General features: G+C 35.8%; 12 protein-coding genes across 12 annotated transcripts; 6 read left to right on the forward strand and 6 right to left on the reverse strand.

Moving 5' to 3' along the window:
• Positions 1–289: 289 nt before the first annotated feature.
• On the reverse strand, positions 290–1,387 carry CHA1 (L-serine/L-threonine ammonia-lyase CHA1; the record flags this gene model as incomplete). The annotated part of the gene is made up of 1 exon (XM_003956743.1): positions 290–1,387. One exon carries the CDS (start codon positions 1,385–1,387, stop codon positions 290–292), a length of 1,098 nt encoding a protein of 365 aa, XP_003956792.1.
• Positions 1,388–2,130: 743 nt separating this feature from the next.
• Positions 2,131–3,330, forward strand: VAC17 (Vac17p; the record flags this gene model as incomplete). Its single annotated transcript, XM_003956744.1, has 1 exon — positions 2,131–3,330. One exon carries the CDS (start codon positions 2,131–2,133, stop codon positions 3,328–3,330), a length of 1,200 nt encoding a protein of 399 aa, XP_003956793.1.
• A 295-nt stretch (positions 3,331–3,625) lies between these two features.
• Positions 3,626–5,413, reverse strand: KAFR0D00130 (uncharacterized protein; the record flags this gene model as incomplete). The annotated part of the gene is made up of 1 exon (XM_003956745.1): positions 3,626–5,413. One exon carries the CDS (start codon positions 5,411–5,413, stop codon positions 3,626–3,628), a length of 1,788 nt encoding a protein of 595 aa, XP_003956794.1.
• Positions 5,414–6,311: 898 nt separating this feature from the next.
• Positions 6,312–9,437, reverse strand: MRC1 (chromatin-modulating protein MRC1; the record flags this gene model as incomplete). The annotated part of the gene is made up of 1 exon (XM_003956746.1): positions 6,312–9,437. The coding sequence occupies one exon, from the start codon at positions 9,435–9,437 to the stop codon at positions 6,312–6,314; it is 3,126 nt and encodes a 1,041-aa protein (XP_003956795.1).
• A 214-nt stretch (positions 9,438–9,651) lies between these two features.
• Positions 9,652–10,686, reverse strand: KRR1 (ribosome biosynthesis protein KRR1; the record flags this gene model as incomplete). The annotated part of the gene is made up of 1 exon (XM_003956747.1): positions 9,652–10,686. The coding sequence occupies one exon, from the start codon at positions 10,684–10,686 to the stop codon at positions 9,652–9,654; it is 1,035 nt and encodes a 344-aa protein (XP_003956796.1).
• Positions 10,687–10,901: 215 nt separating this feature from the next.
• ADF1 (Adf1p) lies at positions 10,902–11,237 on the forward strand (the record flags this gene model as incomplete). Its single annotated transcript, XM_003956748.1, has 1 exon — positions 10,902–11,237. The coding sequence occupies one exon, from the start codon at positions 10,902–10,904 to the stop codon at positions 11,235–11,237; it is 336 nt and encodes a 111-aa protein (XP_003956797.1).
• Positions 11,238–11,298: 61 nt separating this feature from the next.
• On the reverse strand, positions 11,299–11,571 carry MIC10 (Mic10p; the record flags this gene model as incomplete). The annotated part of the gene is made up of 1 exon (XM_003956749.1): positions 11,299–11,571. The coding sequence occupies one exon, from the start codon at positions 11,569–11,571 to the stop codon at positions 11,299–11,301; it is 273 nt and encodes a 90-aa protein (XP_003956798.1).
• Positions 11,572–11,978: 407 nt separating this feature from the next.
• Positions 11,979–14,150, forward strand: PRD1 (metalloendopeptidase; the record flags this gene model as incomplete). The annotated part of the gene is made up of 1 exon (XM_003956750.1): positions 11,979–14,150. One exon carries the CDS (start codon positions 11,979–11,981, stop codon positions 14,148–14,150), a length of 2,172 nt encoding a protein of 723 aa, XP_003956799.1.
• Positions 14,151–14,227: 77 nt separating this feature from the next.
• On the reverse strand, positions 14,228–14,785 carry PEX34 (Pex34p; the record flags this gene model as incomplete). The annotated part of the gene is made up of 1 exon (XM_003956751.1): positions 14,228–14,785. The coding sequence occupies one exon, from the start codon at positions 14,783–14,785 to the stop codon at positions 14,228–14,230; it is 558 nt and encodes a 185-aa protein (XP_003956800.1).
• A 1,487-nt stretch (positions 14,786–16,272) lies between these two features.
• On the forward strand, positions 16,273–17,217 carry KAFR0D00200 (uncharacterized protein; the record flags this gene model as incomplete). Its single annotated transcript, XM_003956752.1, has 1 exon — positions 16,273–17,217. One exon carries the CDS (start codon positions 16,273–16,275, stop codon positions 17,215–17,217), a length of 945 nt encoding a protein of 314 aa, XP_003956801.1.
• A 478-nt stretch (positions 17,218–17,695) lies between these two features.
• KAR4 (Kar4p) lies at positions 17,696–18,661 on the forward strand (the record flags this gene model as incomplete). Its single annotated transcript, XM_003956753.1, has 1 exon — positions 17,696–18,661. The coding sequence occupies one exon, from the start codon at positions 17,696–17,698 to the stop codon at positions 18,659–18,661; it is 966 nt and encodes a 321-aa protein (XP_003956802.1).
• Positions 18,662–18,987: 326 nt separating this feature from the next.
• Positions 18,988–21,513, forward strand: SPB1 (27S pre-rRNA (guanosine2922-2'-O)-methyltransferase; the record flags this gene model as incomplete). Its single annotated transcript, XM_003956754.1, has 1 exon — positions 18,988–21,513. The coding sequence occupies one exon, from the start codon at positions 18,988–18,990 to the stop codon at positions 21,511–21,513; it is 2,526 nt and encodes an 841-aa protein (XP_003956803.1).
• Between the last annotated feature and the right edge of the window lie 39 nt (positions 21,514–21,552).

A 21,552-nucleotide genomic window follows, 5' to 3' on the forward strand; every position in this document is an offset into this window, starting at 1 on the left:
AATAACTGTAACCATTAAATATAACTCAATACTTATCAGAATTAAAAAGTTCTACATATTCACAAAGTACCAAAGAAAAAATTACCGTACGATGTATTTAGAAATGAGGTTTTCTGCTCTGAAAACAATACCATATTCGTATTAACTTATTTCTCAATAATCAAACATATATCTCAACTAACTGCTGTTTCATTTATATCGTTGTTGGAGACTCATTGACTTTGAATTTTCGCTTGAATGTTTGTTGCGTCGCGATTATAAATCAATTACGTTGATATATATGATCTTCTTAAATATTCTTTAAAAACGTTTCCTTGTTGACTTTCAAAAATGGATTTGGTAGTGTCATTGCAGCATTTTCCTCGCTTCTTAGTCTTAGTAGGGTTTCCTCCATATCTTGTAAAGTGTTTGAAGAACCCCCACATGCAATAACTACGACAGTATCGTCCTTCGTTAACTTAGTGCCTAACGCATTTTCTAGAATGTCAATATTATAAGCTAAATGGATTGACGCACCGCAGGCTGGTTCTGTGACCATATTGTAATCCTTTGTGTATTTTAGGCAAGTCTCAATGACATCTGCATCCTTGACAATGACAGATCTTGTGCCGTATTTCAAAGCGTTTTCAAATGTCTTTGCAGATATACTGGCGGTAGCTAATGAAGTAGCTATGCTTGTGATTTTTTCGAATTCGACTTGTTTACCTAGTTTCAAAGATGTATTGAAGACGTGACAACCTTCTGTTTCTACACCAACAACTGGTATTTTATCAACCAACTTGTGTCTTTCAAGGCCTTGAATGATACCGTTGTATAAACCACCACCACCCACGCTACATACTATACCTTTAATGTTAGAAGGTTGGACCTTTTGCTCTCTAAGTGTATCCATTATTTCATCTACAATGGAGGAGTGACCTTCCCATATTAAAGGATTGTCGAATGGATGTACATAAATGGGATCAATCTCATTCTTATTTATCTTATTCATCACAGACTTTTTCAAATATTGATCAGCTTCTTTCCAAAATGCTCCATCAATGATGACATTAGCACCAGTATCTTTAATTTTTTCTATCATTCTTTGTTTTGTAGCTGTTGGTACGACGACAGTACATGGCAATGACAATCTTTGACATGCGACAGCAGCAGCGTAACCTGCATTACCTCCAGACGAAGCGAAAACTTCCGGTCTTTTTGTACCTTTTTTATGGATTTGCATAGCTTGTTTGAGGATTAAATTACCGATTCCCCTACTTTTAAAACTACCACTTGGCTGTAAACATTCATACTTCAAGAAGAACTGAGGAAGACTATTCGATTTTCTGGATTTTGTTCCTGGAAAAAACTGACGCAGAAGAGGTGTCTTATTGTAAACTACAGACATTATAGTTTAATTTGCTATTCTTTTTTTTAGTATGTTAATTTGATACCTCACAAGAAAGAGAAACAAGTCAAAAAGTACAATGAACATTTCTGTCGTTCTTTATATATATACTACTTTCAGTACCATTTCTATCGATAAGAACTATATGAGTGAGTAGATACCTTTTTTTTTTGTTTCTTTTTATGCTGCAGTGGTTTAACTCATCGATTCTTGGCATTTTCACTCGCAATTTGTGATTAGATAGAATGCACATATTCGAGTCGTAGTTCTCTCTTATCTAATTCTGTTCTCGTTATGTCAATAAAAAATTCGTTATATAAATTTTCCGAATTTTTTAGTGCCAATTGTGAAAATTTAGCAGATAGTGCGGACAATGAATAACATTTTTTTGGACGGAAAATGAAATGAAGAGTGTTAGAATGTAGAATAACATTCAAATTTTTTTTTTACTTCTTACCCGGTATTTATCTTATTTGCGGAGACTTATCTCCACGGCGGGGTAAGCCCAACCCGATTTGAGAAAAAAATCAGAAATATTGTCACGTGATATGATCCGGGTAGCAGGCTGAAAATCATGTGATGATTAATGCCATTGTTGTTGTTATTTTTTTTTTTTTTTTGTTTTTTATTAGAGCATCTCTCATATATTTACTAAAGAGGATCAATTCAGGTCCTACTATAAGCAGCCGGAATTACAAGAGTGATAAAAGAATATTACCAACATCCACACTGTTAGTGTAATTATGGCTAGTCTTGTTTCGGACACTCTGCTTCAAAGATCGGAGGAAGCCGTCTCGCAACTGGAATCGTGGTTAAAACAACAAGAGCAATTGCACCAGACAACGGCAGAATATAAACAATTAAATTCACTTTGTGCAAAATCTAAATACATTAGCAATCTGTTAAAGGATGATAGTAGCTCCATTCCACATGATTTGATGGAGCAGAAGGAGAGAAGCTTTATAGTTGAATCATTGATTCATGAATTTAATGAAATTTCAACAAAATTAAATGAAATAGTAACACATACTTCACCTCAATCCACAATTGATTCATTCGAACCAAAACCATTGAATTTATTGAGAAAGAACAAGATACTAGAATCCCCAACAAGATCAAGTCCTGTAACAAGAGGTAGATTGGAAAGGAAAATTAGCATCAATCTATTTCCGATGCACACTACTACTAAATGTAACTCTGTACCAACGTCTCCCAAATGCAAATCTACTTCAACGTTAAACCAAAGAACCTTACGAAATATCAAATCATACCACTACGGACTGAATGGAGATTACATAAATCCATTTAAAGAAAATAATAGACTCTCAATTTCTTTCTTCAATGGTGACAATACATTCAATGATAATAATTCCGATTCTGAAAGTGACATTGATGATGACGATACAGTATTGGTGACAAGTCCCTTCTTAACAAATCCGAAACAGAAATTAAAAAGATCAAATTCTCAAGATAGCGTATTCTGGAACGAAAATTACTTACGCAAGCCATCTTTTCAGAAACAACTAAACCTCTTTCCAAGTACTTTGACAAAACCGACTGCAGAACTCTCTTCTACTCAAGTATTCTTAAAAAACACAGGACGTTTGGGTTCCTCGTCTAAAGCTCTACTCACATCGTTTGTCAAAGACAACTTGCAACAGCAACAACGAACTCATAATGCCTCCTCATTCAATAACATCTTCAATTCAGTAACATCAGAAATTGGTAAATCCAAACTGGATAAGTCGCAAATAATACACACGGAGAGGAGGGTTTTATCAGATAATTCAATTGTAATTTCTACCTTAATCACTTCAAAAAAATCAAGATTCAATCGGTTCTCTTCGGTGGACAATATATCGCCAACCAAAAAACCAATAATAAATAACGACGTCCAATATTCAGATTTAAATGATGCTTTAAATACTGAGTTTCTCTATTAATACCCCATCTATAAACATTATGTAATCATACAAATACTGTAATAAATTAGCACTCATTCTAGAAAACCGTTTAAGGCATCACTTTCTAAAGCCTTCGCAGCAGCAATCTGCTGAGAAATTTTCTTCGATGTCCCACGACCTTCGCCAAGGACGACGGCTGTATTTTTAACAAATACGAAACTGTAAAAATCAGTGATAGTCCTTTGAGTGGTGTTGTACTCTGGCAAAAATCCAAACTTATGTAATTCGGCATATAATTTACCCATGGCCATCTTATCACAAGTATCGTATAGCTCTAAGTCAGGCTATATTGTGGATTAAGTAAATCGGGTCTTGAAAAGGAGGTTTCAATTTCGTCTTTGCTGTTGTCATTATCGTCAGCATAATTTTCCAAAAGTTCCGGCTTCATTTCATCCTCATTATTCCTCCCCATGAGTTTTGTTTTGTATTTTTTATTCTGCAATGCGTCACTTGCAGCTACTTGTTCATCAATCTTTTTATTCGTACGACGTCCACGGCCTAATGTTAAATCTGGCACATGCTTGACAGTAACAGTAGAGAAAAAGTCATTTAACCCTAATTGAATGGTGACATATTCTGGGAAGTGATTTCTTACACCCAATTCTTTGTATAAGTTGAACTTTGCAAGTTTGTCGCAAACACTTTTAATTGGAATATTAAAATCAGTGGCACTTTCTTCTTCTTCTTCTTCTTCTTCTTCTTCTTCTTCTTCTTCTTCTTCTTTTCCACCTTTTCTCTCCTTTTTGACCTTGGGCCCAGTGTCTCTATTTAGACCGGTATCTGGAGCTTCTTTAAAAATGAAAGAGGAATATGCTTGCTCTGGGGTACACTTTCCTGGAAGAGTTCGTGAGTTTCCAGTGGTGTCATTTGCCAACGCCTTTTCTGCCTTAACGGATATAATAACAGGGACGTTTTCACGCTGAAGAGTTGGTTCTAACGTATGAGATATTACGTTGTTGTGAGCTTTAGCAGATACAGTTTTAGGTTCTTTTGCAAAAGTTTTAGCCTTTGCCCTGCCATTATTGGAGGCGACAGCCGTAAGCTTTTCAAGAGGGGAAGAGTTTGAAGGTCTTTTATTTGCTTTTGAAACGGTTTTGGATGGCGCTTCTGCTAAGCAAAAGTCATTTAGTTTTGTGTCAGTGTTCACTTCTACTGATNNNCAGTTCTCAATAGACATGGTTGCAGCAACGTCATTCTTCGCCGTAATAGGTGATTTGTGTAGCATTTCAGCCGTTATTTGAGAAACGATGGAAGCCACCTTTTCATTAACGGATTCCATGATTTTTCTTGTTAATAATTCTGGATCGGTATTTGCTGTGGATACTAAGTTATTTGGTGTCTTTTCAGCACTATCAACTGTTGAAAATATGGAATGCTTGGACAACAAAACTTGATCATTCAGTACTTTTTTGGATACATTGTGTTCTGTCTCTTGAGTAGTATTAGATGGGTCGCCTATACTTAAAATAGTGTCGCCCAAATGTACGCTCGAAACATATTTACCACCTATATTCTTGGAAATAAATGATACTTCATGGTTACTTTTGTTATTTTCCAACAGTTCTATAAGTTGTTGCTTGTAATCTGAAGGGTACAGAACCTTCAAATTAGCATTCTTTAGTTGAGTAAGCTGCGCGTCACGTACTTCTGCAAGCCAAGTGATGATAGTTTTCATAGCTGGACCATCTTCATCTTGGACCAACGCTCCGATATAAGCTTTGAACCCCTCAATATTATTGAATTTCTCTGGTAGGCGTATTTTTGAAAGTAACACATTCAAAGCCTCATTAGATAGCATGGCGTTTTCTAATTTCTCCAGAGTGTTTTGTTTGCTAAAGGAAAACCTATGACATAAAATTCTGGAAAGTAAAGCTGATAACCATTTTTCACCTACGAATTCCAAATTTTCTCTGTGAAGAGGTATCATAGCCTCCAAATAAGTACTCGTTATGATTGGGAAGTCATTGTATGGGTTATGTAAATTGGAATCAAAATTGTAATAAGCAAAAATTTGGTTAAAGTCAATAGAGGCTCTTAGGTTGCTAAAATAAGAAGAAATCATAGAAGCAGGAGAGCTTGCAATAAATCTTTCGACTTCGTTGCGGCTGCTTGCATACTTTGCCAACTCGTGATTGTTTAAAGAATTTTCGTAAATTGTCCTAAGAACTTCTTCTAATTCAACACAGGCGTTTTGTAACTTGAAAAATGCCTCAACGTTGCATCAGAAGAATAAGAATCATTACTCATTTTTGATGCTTCTTACTAGTTCCAAGTTTATTACGGCTGAATGTTGGGTTCATATTTAATTTTTTTTTTTATCATCGAGGAATAAGATATTAGACGGGTTTCTATTGAAACGTCGCCGATTTCATTCTAAACCTCATCGATATTAGTAAACGACAGAGAAACAAAGTGTGAAATATTCAACCAATTTCTTTCGCTGTGAAATCCTGCAATGGATGCAGAGTGTGAGGGTATGTTAAAGGTGTGATTAAATGCATTTGTTGACATTTGGTGCTGAATATTTCATGTGGACGGTCACCTAAATCATGTGGAAATTCATGCTCGGCAATTAGCACAGCAGGTCTAGGTATTAAGCAGTTAAGAAAAACATTCTTTTATATAATAATCTTATCTCTCCTGGTCTTGTATTGTATTGGTTGTAAGTGTAGTACTCTTTACTTAAGTTCTTACCGTTGCATCATCCACTGGAATGTTTGTTAGTATTGCTTTACACTGACACTACTATATAGATTGGCAACCCTATGGAATTAGAACAAATCAAGCATTGGTAACTTTTTCCCATGAGAGACTAATTTGATATTGTTATTCAACTTCAAGGCGAGCAACCTTGTCGGATGGAGGGTATTTACGTTTAGCTAGAGCCGCCCAAATTTCAAAGTAAAAGAATTTTAAAATCTATTGAATAAGAAAATTAGAAATATTAAAAGTATATATGTTCAAGACTCAAAACTTTCATCTTGACGACTAAATAATTTACTTGTTCTGGAATTGGTATTTTTTATGTCACTTGAAGATAAATTAGCTACTTTTTTTTGGGGGGCAACCAGTTTTCTCATTTTACCCATATAAGTGATAGAAGCCTTCGAACTGCTCACACTTTTATATGCCTTAGAAACTTTCACTGTTTTAACACCCTCCTGAAATTTATCATTAATGTCAACTGTAGCACTAAATGTTTTCATAATGGATGACGTGCCAACCCTACTGTTCAGTAAATCATCAAAGCTATCATCATTTTCTTTATCAAAATCAGTGGGTTCCTGAGATACTGATGCTCTGGTTGTTTTGAAGCTTTTGATCGAGCTTTGTTTCTTCAGTGCCGTCAGATCCTCAATTAACTCATCATTAGCTTCAGCACGCATGCTTCTAGCTGGCGCAAATTGATCCATATCTTTACTACTGTTGAGAAAAGATAAAGTTCTCTGAACGAATTCTTCAGAAAGCATGACTTTCTTGGAGGGATTTTGGGAGGCTGCCCCTTCATTGCTGTTTGCATTTTCTTGGGTCCCATCATCTGTGGTTATGGTCCCACTTCGTTGTGGTTCAAAAACAGCGAAGGGATTTTTAACCTCCACAATGTCGTCAACCATACTTTCAAAAAATGCCTTAGATTTTGGATTCTTCACCAACGTCTCTGCTTCTCCCACTTCAAGCCTTTTTTGTCTCATCAATTCTCTTCTTTTCAAGCGATATTGCTTCAATTCATCATCTTCTTCATCACTTAGCTCGAGATCCATAGCCCCTTTCCTCCTTTTCCTAAAACCGCCATTTTTGATATCATAAAGAATCTTTTCAACCATTTTTATATCTGTTTCTTTATTTTCATCTGCAAGCATTTGACGTATCTCATCAGGATTGAAATTTGCCTTGGAGTAATCGTCGATCATTTTCTCAACTTCAGAATCGTATTCATCTGACATTTCTCCATCTATACCACCAATACCATGCCATTCATCCTCTGATTCTTCTGCTTCCTCTTCTAAGAAATTAGTGATACCTTTAGCTTTCATTTCCTTTCTCTTTTTCATTTGTTTCCTCTGCCTTTCCAATTCATGTTGCTTCTTCTCTTCAATCAGCCGTATACGGTCTTTTTCTGGAATTTCTTCATCACGCTCGTCTCCACTTTCCCTACTGACTTTGAAGTTTTTACCAGATTGTTTTTCAGTGGTAATTCGTATTGGAGCCAAACTTAGATTATCACCGTACGGCCCCAAGTTAATAGCGTTTCTATTTTGAAATAGGGAGTCATCTTTCTCTTCACGGATCTGCGCGTTATGTGACATTTTTTCATCTTCAATTTCTGTATCAGAGTCTTCAACAATGACTTTCTTCTTTGAACGTTTTGTTTTCTCGAGTGAAAAATCGTCATAATCATTGTCGCTATCAATTGCACTCTCTTCCCCAGAGAGCTCAGATTCGTCAAGCTCATTAGCACTATGATCAAAGTCGAGATCATTTTCATCATCTTGTGCATCAGCTAATTGTTTTTCCCGTTCTTTTTCTCTTTGTCTAATTTTTTTATTTCTATTGATTTCTTGTTCTAATAAATTCTCGACTATTTTCTTTTCTTTCTCGATATCCTCTAGATTAAGACCCTTTTTTTCTATCACTTCCTTCTGATGCTCAATAATTTGTTGACGACTCGCTTTCTGTAGCTTATTAAAAAGTGTATGCAGCGTAGTTTTGCTGTCATTGGAAATCTTAACTATCGGTCTCTTCTTGGATAACCTTGCCTTTATATCAAAAACTGTTGCTTTTGACATTTGTGAAATAGGACCCTTTTCTCCCATGCGATCAATCCCATCTTCGTCATCAGAGTCTAGATTTAAGTCTATTTGCTGGTCAGAATTGAGTTGTCTCTTTAATTTCAGCTCATAGTTGTTTAGCCCGTGAAGTTTCGGCTTAAAAGAAGGTGAAGTTCTAGTTTTATCAGGGAGACGCTTTCCATCATTGCTTTTATCAGATGGGCTTGTGTTTTTGAGAAGCTGCACTTTTTGAGAGTCCCCCTCCGATTCTAAATTTTCCTCCTTCTCCTCATCATCACTGTCGAACTCATCAAAATACGACTCTTTAGTGAATACTATAACATTTTTTGGAGTCCGCACATGTTGTTTATATTCAGGTATGGTTTTGGTCTTTTGGGATTCCTCAAGTTCTCTTTGAATCTCATGGATTTTCAGGGTATCTGATACAGTAGCTGAATATGAAGTTCCTTCTGTAGTAGAATCTATTTGTGTTTTTAGAACTGCAGAAGTATCCTTTTGCGTCTTGTCCCCTTCTGGTATCGGGAGGGTTGATGCATCATCATCAAATTCCCTCGGTATAATCTGTGTGTCTTCTGGTGTTGGATGTCTATTAAATTTATTAGTCTTGTAATCCTGGGTCGAACTAGAATAACTTATTGGTTGCGTACTATCAGTAATGCTTTGAGTTTCTTGAGTATTATAAATCCCCTGCGTAGATGCCGAGAGAACTTGGGTCATCTGGGTCGCCTGTGTATCAGCTTCGCGAGCGCTTACTACTTGTGTATCATCTTGAGTGGCAGAGTGAATTACCTGAGTCGATTGATTCACATCAGGGACATACTTGAAATAAGTTCTCGAGACGGGGCTGAATTCCTTAGCCAGCTGGGTTGATCCGATGACTTGTGTGGGTTGCATTAATCGTAAATCATTTATATTTCCAGAGCTCTTTGTAAAAGCATGCAATTGACCTTTGCTTGCCCTTTTCTTTGTTAATTCCAGCTGTTGTTCATGTAACTGTTGTTTTTCCCTCCTTTCTACTTCTGGAGCATCCAAATCTTCACCTCCGCCATAAAGGTTCGAAATAAGCTGAGTTTGGGAGAAATTCATTGTGTACTGAACTACATCTTTTTCCTCGCCATCTAGTCGCTTTTTGATTCTGTTTAAAGTAGGATTATCAAATAAAAATCCTTCTCCAGTAAGAGCAGGCGGGTCGTTATTACTCTCAGAAGTGTCATTTTCAAGGTCATCTGAAATTTTTTTATAGGTAGTCCTCTTCTTTGGTTTTAGAGCTTGTAGATTGCCGAAAATGCCATCCATACCTCCTCAATAGTAGTGATATTTTCTCGAATGAGTAGCTTATAATTACTTATTATACCTTTGGTCTCCTGTATAGTGGTGAGTGACGCGTAGCTTTACATATTAAAAAAAGCTTACGCGTCGAATAAAAAAAATGAATATCGATGAAAGTGAAAGTTTTTATTTCCCAAATATTTAATTTACATACAATTTTTGTTTGACATATACATAATATCTATGCCTTGTGTTTCTTAACTGATTTTTCTGAATTATCTATTTCAGCTTCGTCATCGGCAACATTTTTGCTTCTCTTCTTCTTCTTCTTATCTATGCTACTCTTATAAGATTCTTCCTTTGGTGCAATATAATTCTTTTTTCTTTCCTTTTCCTTCTCTTCTTGTTTCTTAGCTTGTTCTTCTTTACGTTCTTCTAATTTCTTTACTTCCTTTTCTTTCTTACTTAAGAAATACTCACCACTTTCAATTTCCAAATCAACCTTTCTAGGCAATTGAGTAGGTGGGAATGGTGTGTAGACTTTCTTTTCCTTTCTAATCTTCTTTGGCTTCTTACGTGCAACATTTCTTTTCTTGAACATGGGTAAGAATCTTGACCAATCTTCGTTGGCTAATTCTGGTTTCTTTGCTAACTCTCTTTTAATCATTAATTCTTTAATGTGATAGATTGGGTGTACATTTAACATACAATCTTCGACCACACGACGTACTTCCTTCAAGCCCTTGAATGGTCCCATAGCACTAACTGTATTACCTTGAACAAGTATGTAACATTTGGTTAATAGTTCCAATGCCTTTAAAGTGTTACCATTTGGACCAACTAAACGTTGTCTTCTCTTGACAAATCTTTCCTTGTTGGACACAAAATTACCGATCTTTATCACATCACAGGCCATATTATCTTCTAGAATCTTGATCGCTTGTGGGAATGGAACAGAACGTGCTAATAATTTGATTAAATCTCTTGCCTTCAGAATGATGGCAGGGTCGTAAGTCTTTCTAGTAGTCTTAACGGTCATAGAACCTTCAACCAAATCTAAAATGCATGCAATATGATGCTTTTCAAGTGCCTTGGTAACATCCTTCCAAACAGATTTCAAGTAACTTTCCCTGTATTTTGGGAACAAAGTCATAAAACTTGATTCTTCTGCAAATGGTAAACCAGAGGCATTATCTTCTGGTTTAAACTCTTCAGTTTGCCATTTATCGATATCCTCAGTATCCCAAGGCTTTTCCTTATTGTAAGTAGACACCATCTTCAGACAATAATTGCAGAGTTGCTCTTAACCTTGTGTTTGATGCTTTTTAATTGAGCTCATCTCAATATGAATTTTTCTACTATGAAAATTTTTCTTTTTCTTTTAAAATTTAAACTTAGCGAACCTCATCGAAATAAAAATTGATTATAGATAAATGATGGTATTATTTATATGAATACGTTCCCTCCACATTAGTTCAACATCTTTAAGCCATGGGTAAGTCTAAAACTGCTAGACAGGCGGGTGGAAACAGAATTAAGAAGATAAAGAGCAGAAAGAATGTAATTTCTCAATCTGAGAGGAAAAAGAACAAGCTGATAGTGGAAAAATTCAATCAGCAAACGATTACAAATGTCCAAGAATTGAATAAAGACTTGAAGAAAGATAAGAGAAGACTTTCGAAGACTAAAAATGCATTAGAAACCAAGAAACTACTTCATGATCAAGCCAGAGATCATGAAGTCAAACAAAATATTGAAACTAAATTGAAAGAGACAGAAGACAGTATGTTAAAACAAATTGAAATGATTTCAGGGTTTTCATTATAAATACTGAAAATGATTATATATACACACGTACAATACTGCAACAAATTAACCTATTCCTGTTCTAAATTTGCACAGACCTCAAACCTGCATTTGAACGGAATATAGCATCCCCTTCTGAGTATGCCCTACCAAACCCATATCCTATTCCCAACCAAACAGGGAATGCGCGTCTCTTAAAGAATATTACCGATGTTACCACTCCTACTCCAAACCCAAGACCCACTTTCACTAGCATATTTGACAATACCAAATCCCACTTATCATTCAAAATGGATCTATCTATACTATTATTACTGTACTCAGCAGGTTTACCAACCTTATCCTCTTCGCTCATCACGTAAAAGTAGCAATCTACTAATTCACTTTCTATCCGTCCTTCCAATACGTTTATCCACATCATATAAATCGAAATTCAAATTAAATCCTTATGAGAGTCGCATTCCCGTTCTAAGATTTGATTGGCCCTACAACAACAAATATACATATATACAAATATTCAAAGATTTATAACAAGGATCTCCATAATGCATTCATCCAGAGAGGATACTTACGAGTCTTCTACGATATTCGTAGTCTCTTCATTAACCTGGACTTGGAAAACATTTAAACCATCACAGTAAACTTGCCCATTACCCTCTCGCACGGTCCAAGCTACGTCCAATTTCCAAATTCTTCGGTTCTTTGTATCGTGCTGGCGTATTTTGGAACTAATGAGAGAAAGTATATACATGAATTGAGCACATGCTTAATCGTCTTTCTCGACTTGTTATTCCTTCGAGGAAATCCTTTCTATCGTTAGTGTGTATCCCCGCCACATCGTACTTAGTGTATAATAGGCTTTATTCGAACATGACAATTTCTGCATTTATTGCCCCTCAAGCTGCTCCATCATGGAATTGGAACCCATCTAGGTTATTATTCGACGCTGAATGTGTAATTGATAATTCAAATAGGCTTTATGATGAACTTTCATCTCTAAAAAAGCCTACTGTCGAAAATCTCGTCAGGCCATACATGATTCATGAGAACAAGATTAGTCCCTTGATCAATAAATTGTGCTTCTTACAACATGTCTCTGAAGACCCAAAGATAAGAGAAGCTTCTCTCAAGGCTACCGAATTACTCCAGAAGTTTGAAATTGAAGCTTCCTTAAGACACGATCTTTTTTTACAATTTGATAAGATTTGGCAAGAAATCTCAGAAAAGAAGGATGATTTTGTTAAAGAGTATGATTTCGAGACTTGGAAGTTCATTGAGAAAGTTCATAAGGATTACGTCCGTTCTGGTTTGAACTTACCAGAAGACAAGAGAGAAAAAATCAAAGAAATTAAAATCAAAATTGGTAATAACTCTTTACAATATTCTAAAAATTTAGGTGAACAGAAAGAGTTGATTGCCTTCACAAGGGAAGAATTAGATGGTGTGTCTGATGCAGTCTTCGAACAATTCGAAAAATTCATCGATGAAGAAACGGGTGAAGAGAAATTCAAAGTCACTTTCAAATATCCTGATATTTTCCCTGTCTTAAAAACTGCTAAGAATCCAGAAACAAGAAGAAAGGCTTTCCTGGCAGATCAAAATAAGGTCCCACAAAATGAAGACCTTTTCGTGGAAACGTTAAAATTGAGAAATGAATTAGCTACAACCCTGAATTATTCGACTTACGCCAATTACAATTTAGAAGAAAAAATGGCCAAGAGACAAGAAACTGTTTTAGATTTTTTAAATGACTTGAAGTACAGGTTGAAACCATTAGCAATGAAAGAAATTTCAATTTTGAAGGATATAAAGCAAAAAGAATGTAAGGAATTGAATCGTGAATATGACAGTCACTATTACATATACGATCACAGGTACTATGATAACAAGTACTTGAAAGATAATTTCAATGTAGATCTGGAAGCCATCTCCGAATATTATCCATTGGAACATACTATCAATGGTATGTTGAAAATTTATGAAGAGCTATTCAAATTGAAATTTAACGAAGAAACAAAAAATAAATCAGTATGGCACGAAGATGTTAAACAACTGGCTGTCTGGAAGATGGATAATCCAGAGAAACCTGAATTTGTTGGTTGGATTTATTTTGATTTACATCCAAGGGATGGTAAATATGGCCATGCTGCCAATTTCGGTATCTCGTCCTCCTACGTAGATATCGAAACAGGAAAGAGATCATATCCAGTCACTGCATTAGTCTGTAACTTCTCAAAGTCCACAGCTACCAGACCATCGTTGTTGAAACACAATGAAATTACCACATTTTTCCATGAATTAGGTCACGGTATCCATGATTTGGTTGGTAAAAATAAATTATCTAGGTTCAATGGTCCTGGCGCTACGCCATGGGATTTTGTCGAAGCACCATCTCAAATGTTAGAATTCTGGACTTGGAACGCAAATGAACTAAAGTCCTTATCTTGCCACTATGAATCAAATGAAAAAATTCCAGATGATTTACTCACTTCATTAATCAAAACTAAGCACGTTAATGGTGCTCTTTTTGCTTTGAGACAGCTGCATTTTGGTTTATTTGATATGACTGTTCATACAACAAATAACGTAGAAAGTTTAAACCTGTTGAAATTATGGAATGAATTGAGAGAAGAGATTTGTTTAGTTGAGACTGGTCACGAATTATCAAAAGGCTATGATTCCTTTGGTCATATAATGTCGGATTCTTATTCCGCTGGTTATTATGGTTATATGTGGGCCGAAGTCTTTGCAGCTGATATGTATCATACAAAATTCTCTCCAAATCCATTAGACAGTGAAGTTGGTGTCCAATACAGAGACATTGTTTTGGCTAATGGTGGTTTATATGAAATTGCCGACAACTTACGTGATTTCTTGGGTAGAGAGCCATCAAAGAACGCATTCTTGAAGGAGCTCGGCTTAGATGCAGCTTGATTAGAATACATAATGTGTCAAAATTACTTTTTACTACTTTTTATTATACAGTTATACACAACGCCACATAATTAAGCTTATGGACTAGTTGCAGTTATGATTCTGGTTACGGTAATTAGGTTAGATAGTATTTCTAAATTTCTAATACCTTTTACGTATCGTTCGAGTGATTTAACTTTGAAAACCTCTATAATGACAATTATTAGATATAAAAGTACCTGCAAAAACTCTAAAAGAAGATCTCTTATTATTGAATTACATTTCTGTAGCGATTGCAAAAGTTTATCTTTTAATATCCCATTGACCAATCCATTTTCACTCGATTGATTCCTTTTCTTTGAGACTATACTGAGTTCTGTGACGTATTTCCTTCTAGTCCTATACATGTGGGTTAAATTCTTGAAACATCTCCTAATTGATAGGATCAAGGAAACCAGCCATATCTTCGAGCCAAGGTTACCTTTATTCAACTTTTTATAGATAAAATTGTCTTCTTTTATCACACCTAAATTTTTTAAAAAATAGATATTGTCAAATACAGTACAAATACCTTCCAATTTGTCTATCAGGATGTCCTCCAATGTAATAGATTTGCGATGAAACTCGTCATCCTTATCTGTCAAAGGGCTACTCATAGATGGCTCATATAGGCTTAAGTGGGAGCTATTCCTTCAAAATGTACTGATATGTGGATAAAAAATTGTCCGTATTAATCCGAAAATCAATGATTTTTAAATTTTGCAGTCATCGACTGCGTTAATAAGGAAAATGAAACTTATCAACGAAGGACAACATATTACAGTTAGCTATCATTCATGGGACTAGATCAACGTGAAGAGGATAACAACTTGATAGACAGAGTTGGTGGCTTATAGCTCATGAAGAGAACAACAGTGATACGATAATTTGAGGTCTATCTTTGCTTATACACATTGCTGATAATTTAACAGGGATGTCAACGGTGGTTGATGATAGTGCCGACTATTTGAAGAAAGATTCATTGGAAAATTACGACAAGAAACTGCACTCTCCATCATTTGGCGGTACTATGGAGACATGTAAGGATATCTCTCAGAATCGTGATATAGCTTCCTCGACATGGGCTGCAATTGAGAAACCATTTTACAGAAAATATCAAGTCACCCTCAAACGACGTCACACATCTAGATATGATAAGGGCTAGTTGGTTTAAGTGAATGTCTCTCAGCAGTAGAGGAAAGCATATCTTCCTACTATGTACGTATCAGCTAGTATAATTAGGCCTTCTTCATTGATCAAACAATATTCAGCCGTTAGGGCTTTGGTTTGGGGTTAATCGCTACGTGACCAGGATTTGGTCTCTTCGGTCATTTTTCGTTTAGGGCTGAAATTGGAGCGGTGGCAAAAGTATTGACTAAAAACAGCGTGTTTTCCGACCACTATTTCAAACAGAAATAAAGCCACAAAAATGCGGACTTTTGGAGCCCTAAATGGTTTCATTCAACTCCTGAGCTCCTTAGCTTCAAGATGGTACTAAAATCGAAGTTACTTGTCTAAGATATTTACGATGTATAACCCATATTCTCTGTACTCCGTATTCAGCCTGGACAGATCCTGTTATTGATAACGAAAAAGTGTCCGGGTAGTGGCTGTCCGGACAAAATTCTCTCTTTTTCAGTGCGATATGAAGTTTTACCCTCTGTATATAGACCTCTCGGCCAATGAAATCACTGTATTTCATCATCTGAGCGCATGAAAACATTTAGTTTTTCTCTGAATTGTCCGATGGTGTGCTCCTTACCAACCACTTTTCCACGTTTTTAATAACAAAAAAATTTTTTTTTCTAGTTTACTTTACATCACCGCGCACGAGCTCTCGGACAAATCTAGGGTTAGTATAATTTTGTACACCTGGACTTTTTTATTTTATAGGGTTTGTTATTCCATTTTGTTCCTAGTTATAGGGTTTTAAAAGTAGTAACAAAAACAATAATAGTGCCAGTGATTGCTTTCATAGAGTATACGATCTACTGCTAAGCAAACGTTATATTTATTTTGACGCCTTCATTGAGCTGCTCATAATAATTACAAATATTTTATTTTTTTTTTCTCAATTTAGTTCCTGTTCATTCCTTTATTAGAAATGGCTTCTTTTACTAAACGTGACTATTCGGAGTTCCTTACGCCTTCCTTTAATTCTAAAAAAAGTAAAACAATTTCTGCTAATGCTTTGAAGGATTCAATACCACGTAACTCAGCTTTTAAGCCTCTGAGGTTACTCAATACCAACATCAAACCATGCTCAGAGAAAGATAGTAGCTTTTCTACCGAACAATCTGAATTTTATAAAGATCCAAAATTCAATAAACAAAGTTTTCAAAGTGAGGTTAAACATTCTGGTGATGAGAATTTTAATTCTTCCACCTGCAGTGTACCTGTGTCGTCAGTAGTACCAAGGAAAGTAAGATCTTTGTCCAGGCCTGGATCGTTCTCCTCTTCTAGAAGATATTTGGTCAGCAGAGAAGATTTAGTATCTAGGGAACGTTGTTATGATTATATCATTCAATGTATTGATGAAGTATGGGCGCGCTACTGTGACACTACTTCCTCAGCAGAAGCTATGGTTTATGGCAACGTGAATGGCATAAATGAGCAATTTTCCAGTCATTATCATCATTCTTCAAAGGCTTTGACCTTGTCTGATGACGACGAAACGGAATATGAAGACAATGAGAGTACTGTCTCCTTTACAGAGAGCAAGTACGATTATTCGGATGGTGAATACGATGGCTATAAATCAGAAACTACAAATGCTACTGAATATGAAACGGATTCGAGCGAACATCGTACCGTATCAAAATTGCCAGATTCTATGAAGTTAGAGTCGTTAAAGTGCAGATTAACTAAAGCAAAAAACGATTTAGAACAATTTTATGATTCCGACAATTATTCAGACTGTGTAGCCTTCTGGCAACGGTGGGATATGATAAAGTATAGAGCGGTAGAAGTCATGGAGGAAGACGACGACGATGAAGTAGTTCAAGCTACTTTGGAAGAGTTAGAAGCAGGTCGGTGTTTTTATGAATAGAAGTAAATTTTTTTTTTCTGTTACTTTTACTACTATTCTGGTTATGGTATATTATTATGGGAAGGAGTATAGGGTTGGTTATTAATAAAAAAAATACAAAAAAACGATACAAGTATTCAAACAATAATGAACTGATAACGATATGTAAATAAATAAGTATTTAATGTTCAAATTGTGTTGAATTGATACAATTTTATTACAGTTTCAAAATCTTCATTATAATCACAATTTTCCCACCAAACTTCTTGCTGCCCGAATAAGGGACTAGAGTCGACGGCAAAAAAAATTCAGATTGGTTTCAGATTGCAACATAGCAGAAGACGTTGTAAAGCAATTGCTTCGACACATATTTCATATTCTTCTCATATAAAAGCATTCATATTGGTAACATTTTGTGATATTACACATTTTCTGTTCGAATTAAAACAGTATTGAACATTTTATCAAATTATATATTCAAGATCAATAACAAAAAATAATGTTTTCCCAAGAGATATACTCCAATGTCAAGACCAATGAACCAAAGACAAAACGTGTAAGTTTCAGGGCGACGAAGGAATTCCATACGAATAATTACACAAACCACTATGTTCATAACGGCTCATTTCCTCAGAAACACGTCTCAAACATAGAAAATACTGTTGATGGATACCCCAAATTACAGAAGTTGTTTCAAGAAAAAGAAAGACAAATTGCAAACTATGCCACTAAACCCTTCGGTTGTAAAGTCAATATAGATCAGATTGTTCCAACTTTGAATAAATGGATACAGAAAGATCATCTCTGTTTTGATGTGGTGATGATCGGCTGTTTGACTGATAATCAGTTCATTTATCCAATACTTTCCCAGTTGCCCTTAGATAGACTAGTATCGAAACCAGGATTTTTATTCATTTGGGCTAGTGCTCATAAGATTAACGAATTATCTAAATTATTAAACACTGAAATTTGGGCAAAAAAATTTAGAAGAAGTGAAGAGTTGGTCTTCGTCCCAATAGATAAGAATTCTCCCTTCTACCCGGGTTTGGATCAAGACGACACTTCACTGATGGAAAAAATGCAATGGCACTGTTGGATGTGTATCACAGGTACGGTTAGAAGATCCACAGATGGTCATCTAATTCACTGTAACGTAGATACAGATTTGAGTATCGAAACACAGGGGGCACAAAACGTAGCAGTACCAGAACATTTATACAAGGTAGCAGAAAATTTCTCCACTGCAACCAGAAGACTACATATTATCCCTGCTAGGACGGGCTGGGAGACACCTGTTAAATTAAGATCTGGTTGGGTTATTATGAGCCCTGACATCATGCTAGATAATTTTAATCCAAAGAAATATAGAGGTGAAATATCGAGAATCGGCTGTAACGTACCATTGAAAAATGAGATCGAAGTTTTGAGGCCAAAAAGTCCCGTCCAGAAAGCACAACAAAACTAAGTATCATCACGTATATTCGCTGTGTACTATCTATAACAATGCATCATTCAGAAAAAGGTCATCATTTAAGTGAGATCAATAGCTGCGTCTGTCTGCGAGCAATAGATATATATAAACCATAACAAGCTAATTACATGATACAACTTCTACAACAGTTAATACTTAGTCCAAACTATCACGTGACTCTTTTTTACCTTTCTTCGGATTTTCATAGAATTCTGAAAAATTTTCTGTAAGAGCGATGAGCATCTTGAAAAGAAAGTGTAATGTATATTCAAGTGTAGTTACACTGTTGAAAGTTAACAAGACCAAGAACTGCATTTATCATGGGTAAGACACAGAAGAAGAATAGTAAAGGTCGTTTAGATAAGTATTATTTTCTTGCAAAAGAGAAGGGGTACCGTGCACGTTCTTCTTTCAAGATTATTCAAATAAATGAAAAATTTGGTCATTTCTTAGAAAAATCCAAGGTGGTCATCGATTTATGTGCTGCTCCAGGTTCCTGGTGTCAAGTAGCATCTAAATTATGTCCTGTGAATTCGTTAATTATTGGTGTTGATATTGTTCCAATGAAACCAATGCCAAATGTCATCACTTTCCAAAGTGACATTACAACTGAAGATTGTAGATCTAAATTAAGAGGTTATATGAAAACATGGAAGGCAGATACTGTTCTACATGACGGTGCACCTAACGTTGGGTTAGGTTGGGTACAAGATGCGTTCACCCAATCTCAGTTGACTTTGCAAGCATTAAAACTTGCAGTTGAAAATTTGGTCGTTAATGGTACCTTCATCACAAAGATTTTCCGTTCCAAAGATTATAACAAACTGATTTGGGTTTTCCAACAATTATTTGAAAGAGTTGAAGCTACTAAGCCTCCAGCATCAAGAAATGTTTCTGCAGAAATTTTTGTTGTTTGTAAAGGTTTCAAAGCTCCAAAGAAGCTAGATCCTAGATTATTGGATCCAAAAGAAGTCTTTGAAGAATTACCAGATGGCCCTCAGAATATGGAATCCAAGATCTATAACCCGGAGAAAAAAGTGAGAAAGAGAGGTGGTTATGATGAAGGTGACAATTTATTATACCATGAAACTCCAATAATGGAATTTATAAAAACTGAAGATCCAATTACGATGCTTGGTAGTATGAATAAATTCACAATGGATAAAGATGATCATGAATGGAAAATTATCAAAAAATTAAGACAAACAAATGATGAACTGTTATCATGTGTGGAAGATTTGAAGGTCTTAGGTAAAAAAGATTTCAAGATGCTTTTGAGGTGGAGAAAGAACGCAAGAGATTTATTAGGATTGGATAAAGAAGAAGAAAAACCAGAAATTAAAGTTACCCCTCTAACTGAGGAAGAACAAATTGAAAAGGAACTTCAAAGTTTACAAGACAAACAACGTTCTTTGAAGAAACGTGAAAAGAGAAGGAAAAATGAAATGAAACAAAAAGAAATCACTAGAATGCAATTAAACATGTTGACACCAACAGATATTGGTATAGAAGCAGCAAGTTTAGGAAAAGAATCTCTTTTCAATTTAAAGACTGCTGAGAATACAGGTATCCTTAATGACCTAGCCAGAGGTAAGAAGAGAATGATCTTTAGTGAAGAAGAACTAGCCAAGGACAACGATATCCATATAGATGAAGCTGAATTAATCAGGGATCGTAATTCTAGAGAAGATGTTGATGATCTTGAAGCCCAATTGAATGCTATGTACAGTGATTATAAGTCGAGAAAATCTGAAAGAGATGCAAAGTTCAAAGCCAAACAGGCTAGAGGTGGCGACGGTGATGAAGAATGGACTGGTTTTACAGATAACAAGAAAGAGGATGAGGAAGAAGATGCTCAATCTAGTGACTACATAAATGACGATGATACCGATTCCGATTTATCTGAATCTGACGATGATGAAGCTATCAATAACTTAATAAGCAAATTGAAGGGTTCTAGCGGCGATCATAAGTTAAGTAGCAGAGCGAGAATGCTATTCAACGATCCAATCTTCGAGAACGTGAAGGCCGACTTAAAGTCAACGGCTACTGCTGAGCCTGTCTCATCAGAATCTGTGGGTGACATTTCAAAAATTACAAGAAAGAGAACACATAAGGCAGCTGAAGACGAAGAAATTATCTCTTCAGCTGAATCCAGTACTGATGACTCAGAGTCTGATTTTGAAATTGTTCCAAATGAAAATGGTACCCAAGATGACTTTGATTCAGATTACGATTCAGAGGAGGAAAGAAAACAAACCAGTAAGGAAAAGCATGCTAAAGAACTTGATATTGCAACAGTAGAAGCAATGACATTGGCCCATAAATTAGCTCTTGGTAAGGCAACGAAACATGATTTAATGGATGAAGGCTTCAATAGATATTCCTTCCGTGATGTCGAAAACCTACCGGATTGGTTCATTGAAGATGAGAAGCAACATTCTAAGATCAACCGACCTATTACTAAGGAAGCTGCCATGGCTATCAAGGAGAAGATGAAGGCTTTGAATGCTCGTCCTATCAAAAAGGTCGCTGAAGCTAAAGCAAGAAAGAAGATGCGTGCTGTTGCTCGTCTTGAAAAGATAAAGAAGAAGGCGGGTTTGATCAATGACGATAACGATAAATCAGAAAGAGACAAGGCAGAAGAAATTGCCAAATTGATGAGAAAAGTTACGAAGAAACAAAGAACGAAGCCAAGAGTTACTTTGGTCTATGCCACGGGTAAAAACAAGGCCCTATCAGGCAGACCTAATGGTGTCAAGGGGAGGTATAAGATGGTTGATGGCGTTATGAAGAATGAACAAAGAGCATTAAGACGTATCGCCAAAAAGCATAAAAAGAAATGATTCATATCTTTTCTTTCTCATATAAATAGTCAATAAATG

The sequence above is a fragment of the Kazachstania africana genome, chromosome 4 (genome assembly GCF_000304475.1).
Source record: "Kazachstania africana CBS 2517 chromosome 4, complete genome".
Taxonomy (NCBI): Eukaryota; Fungi; Ascomycota; class Saccharomycetes; order Saccharomycetales; family Saccharomycetaceae; genus Kazachstania; species Kazachstania africana.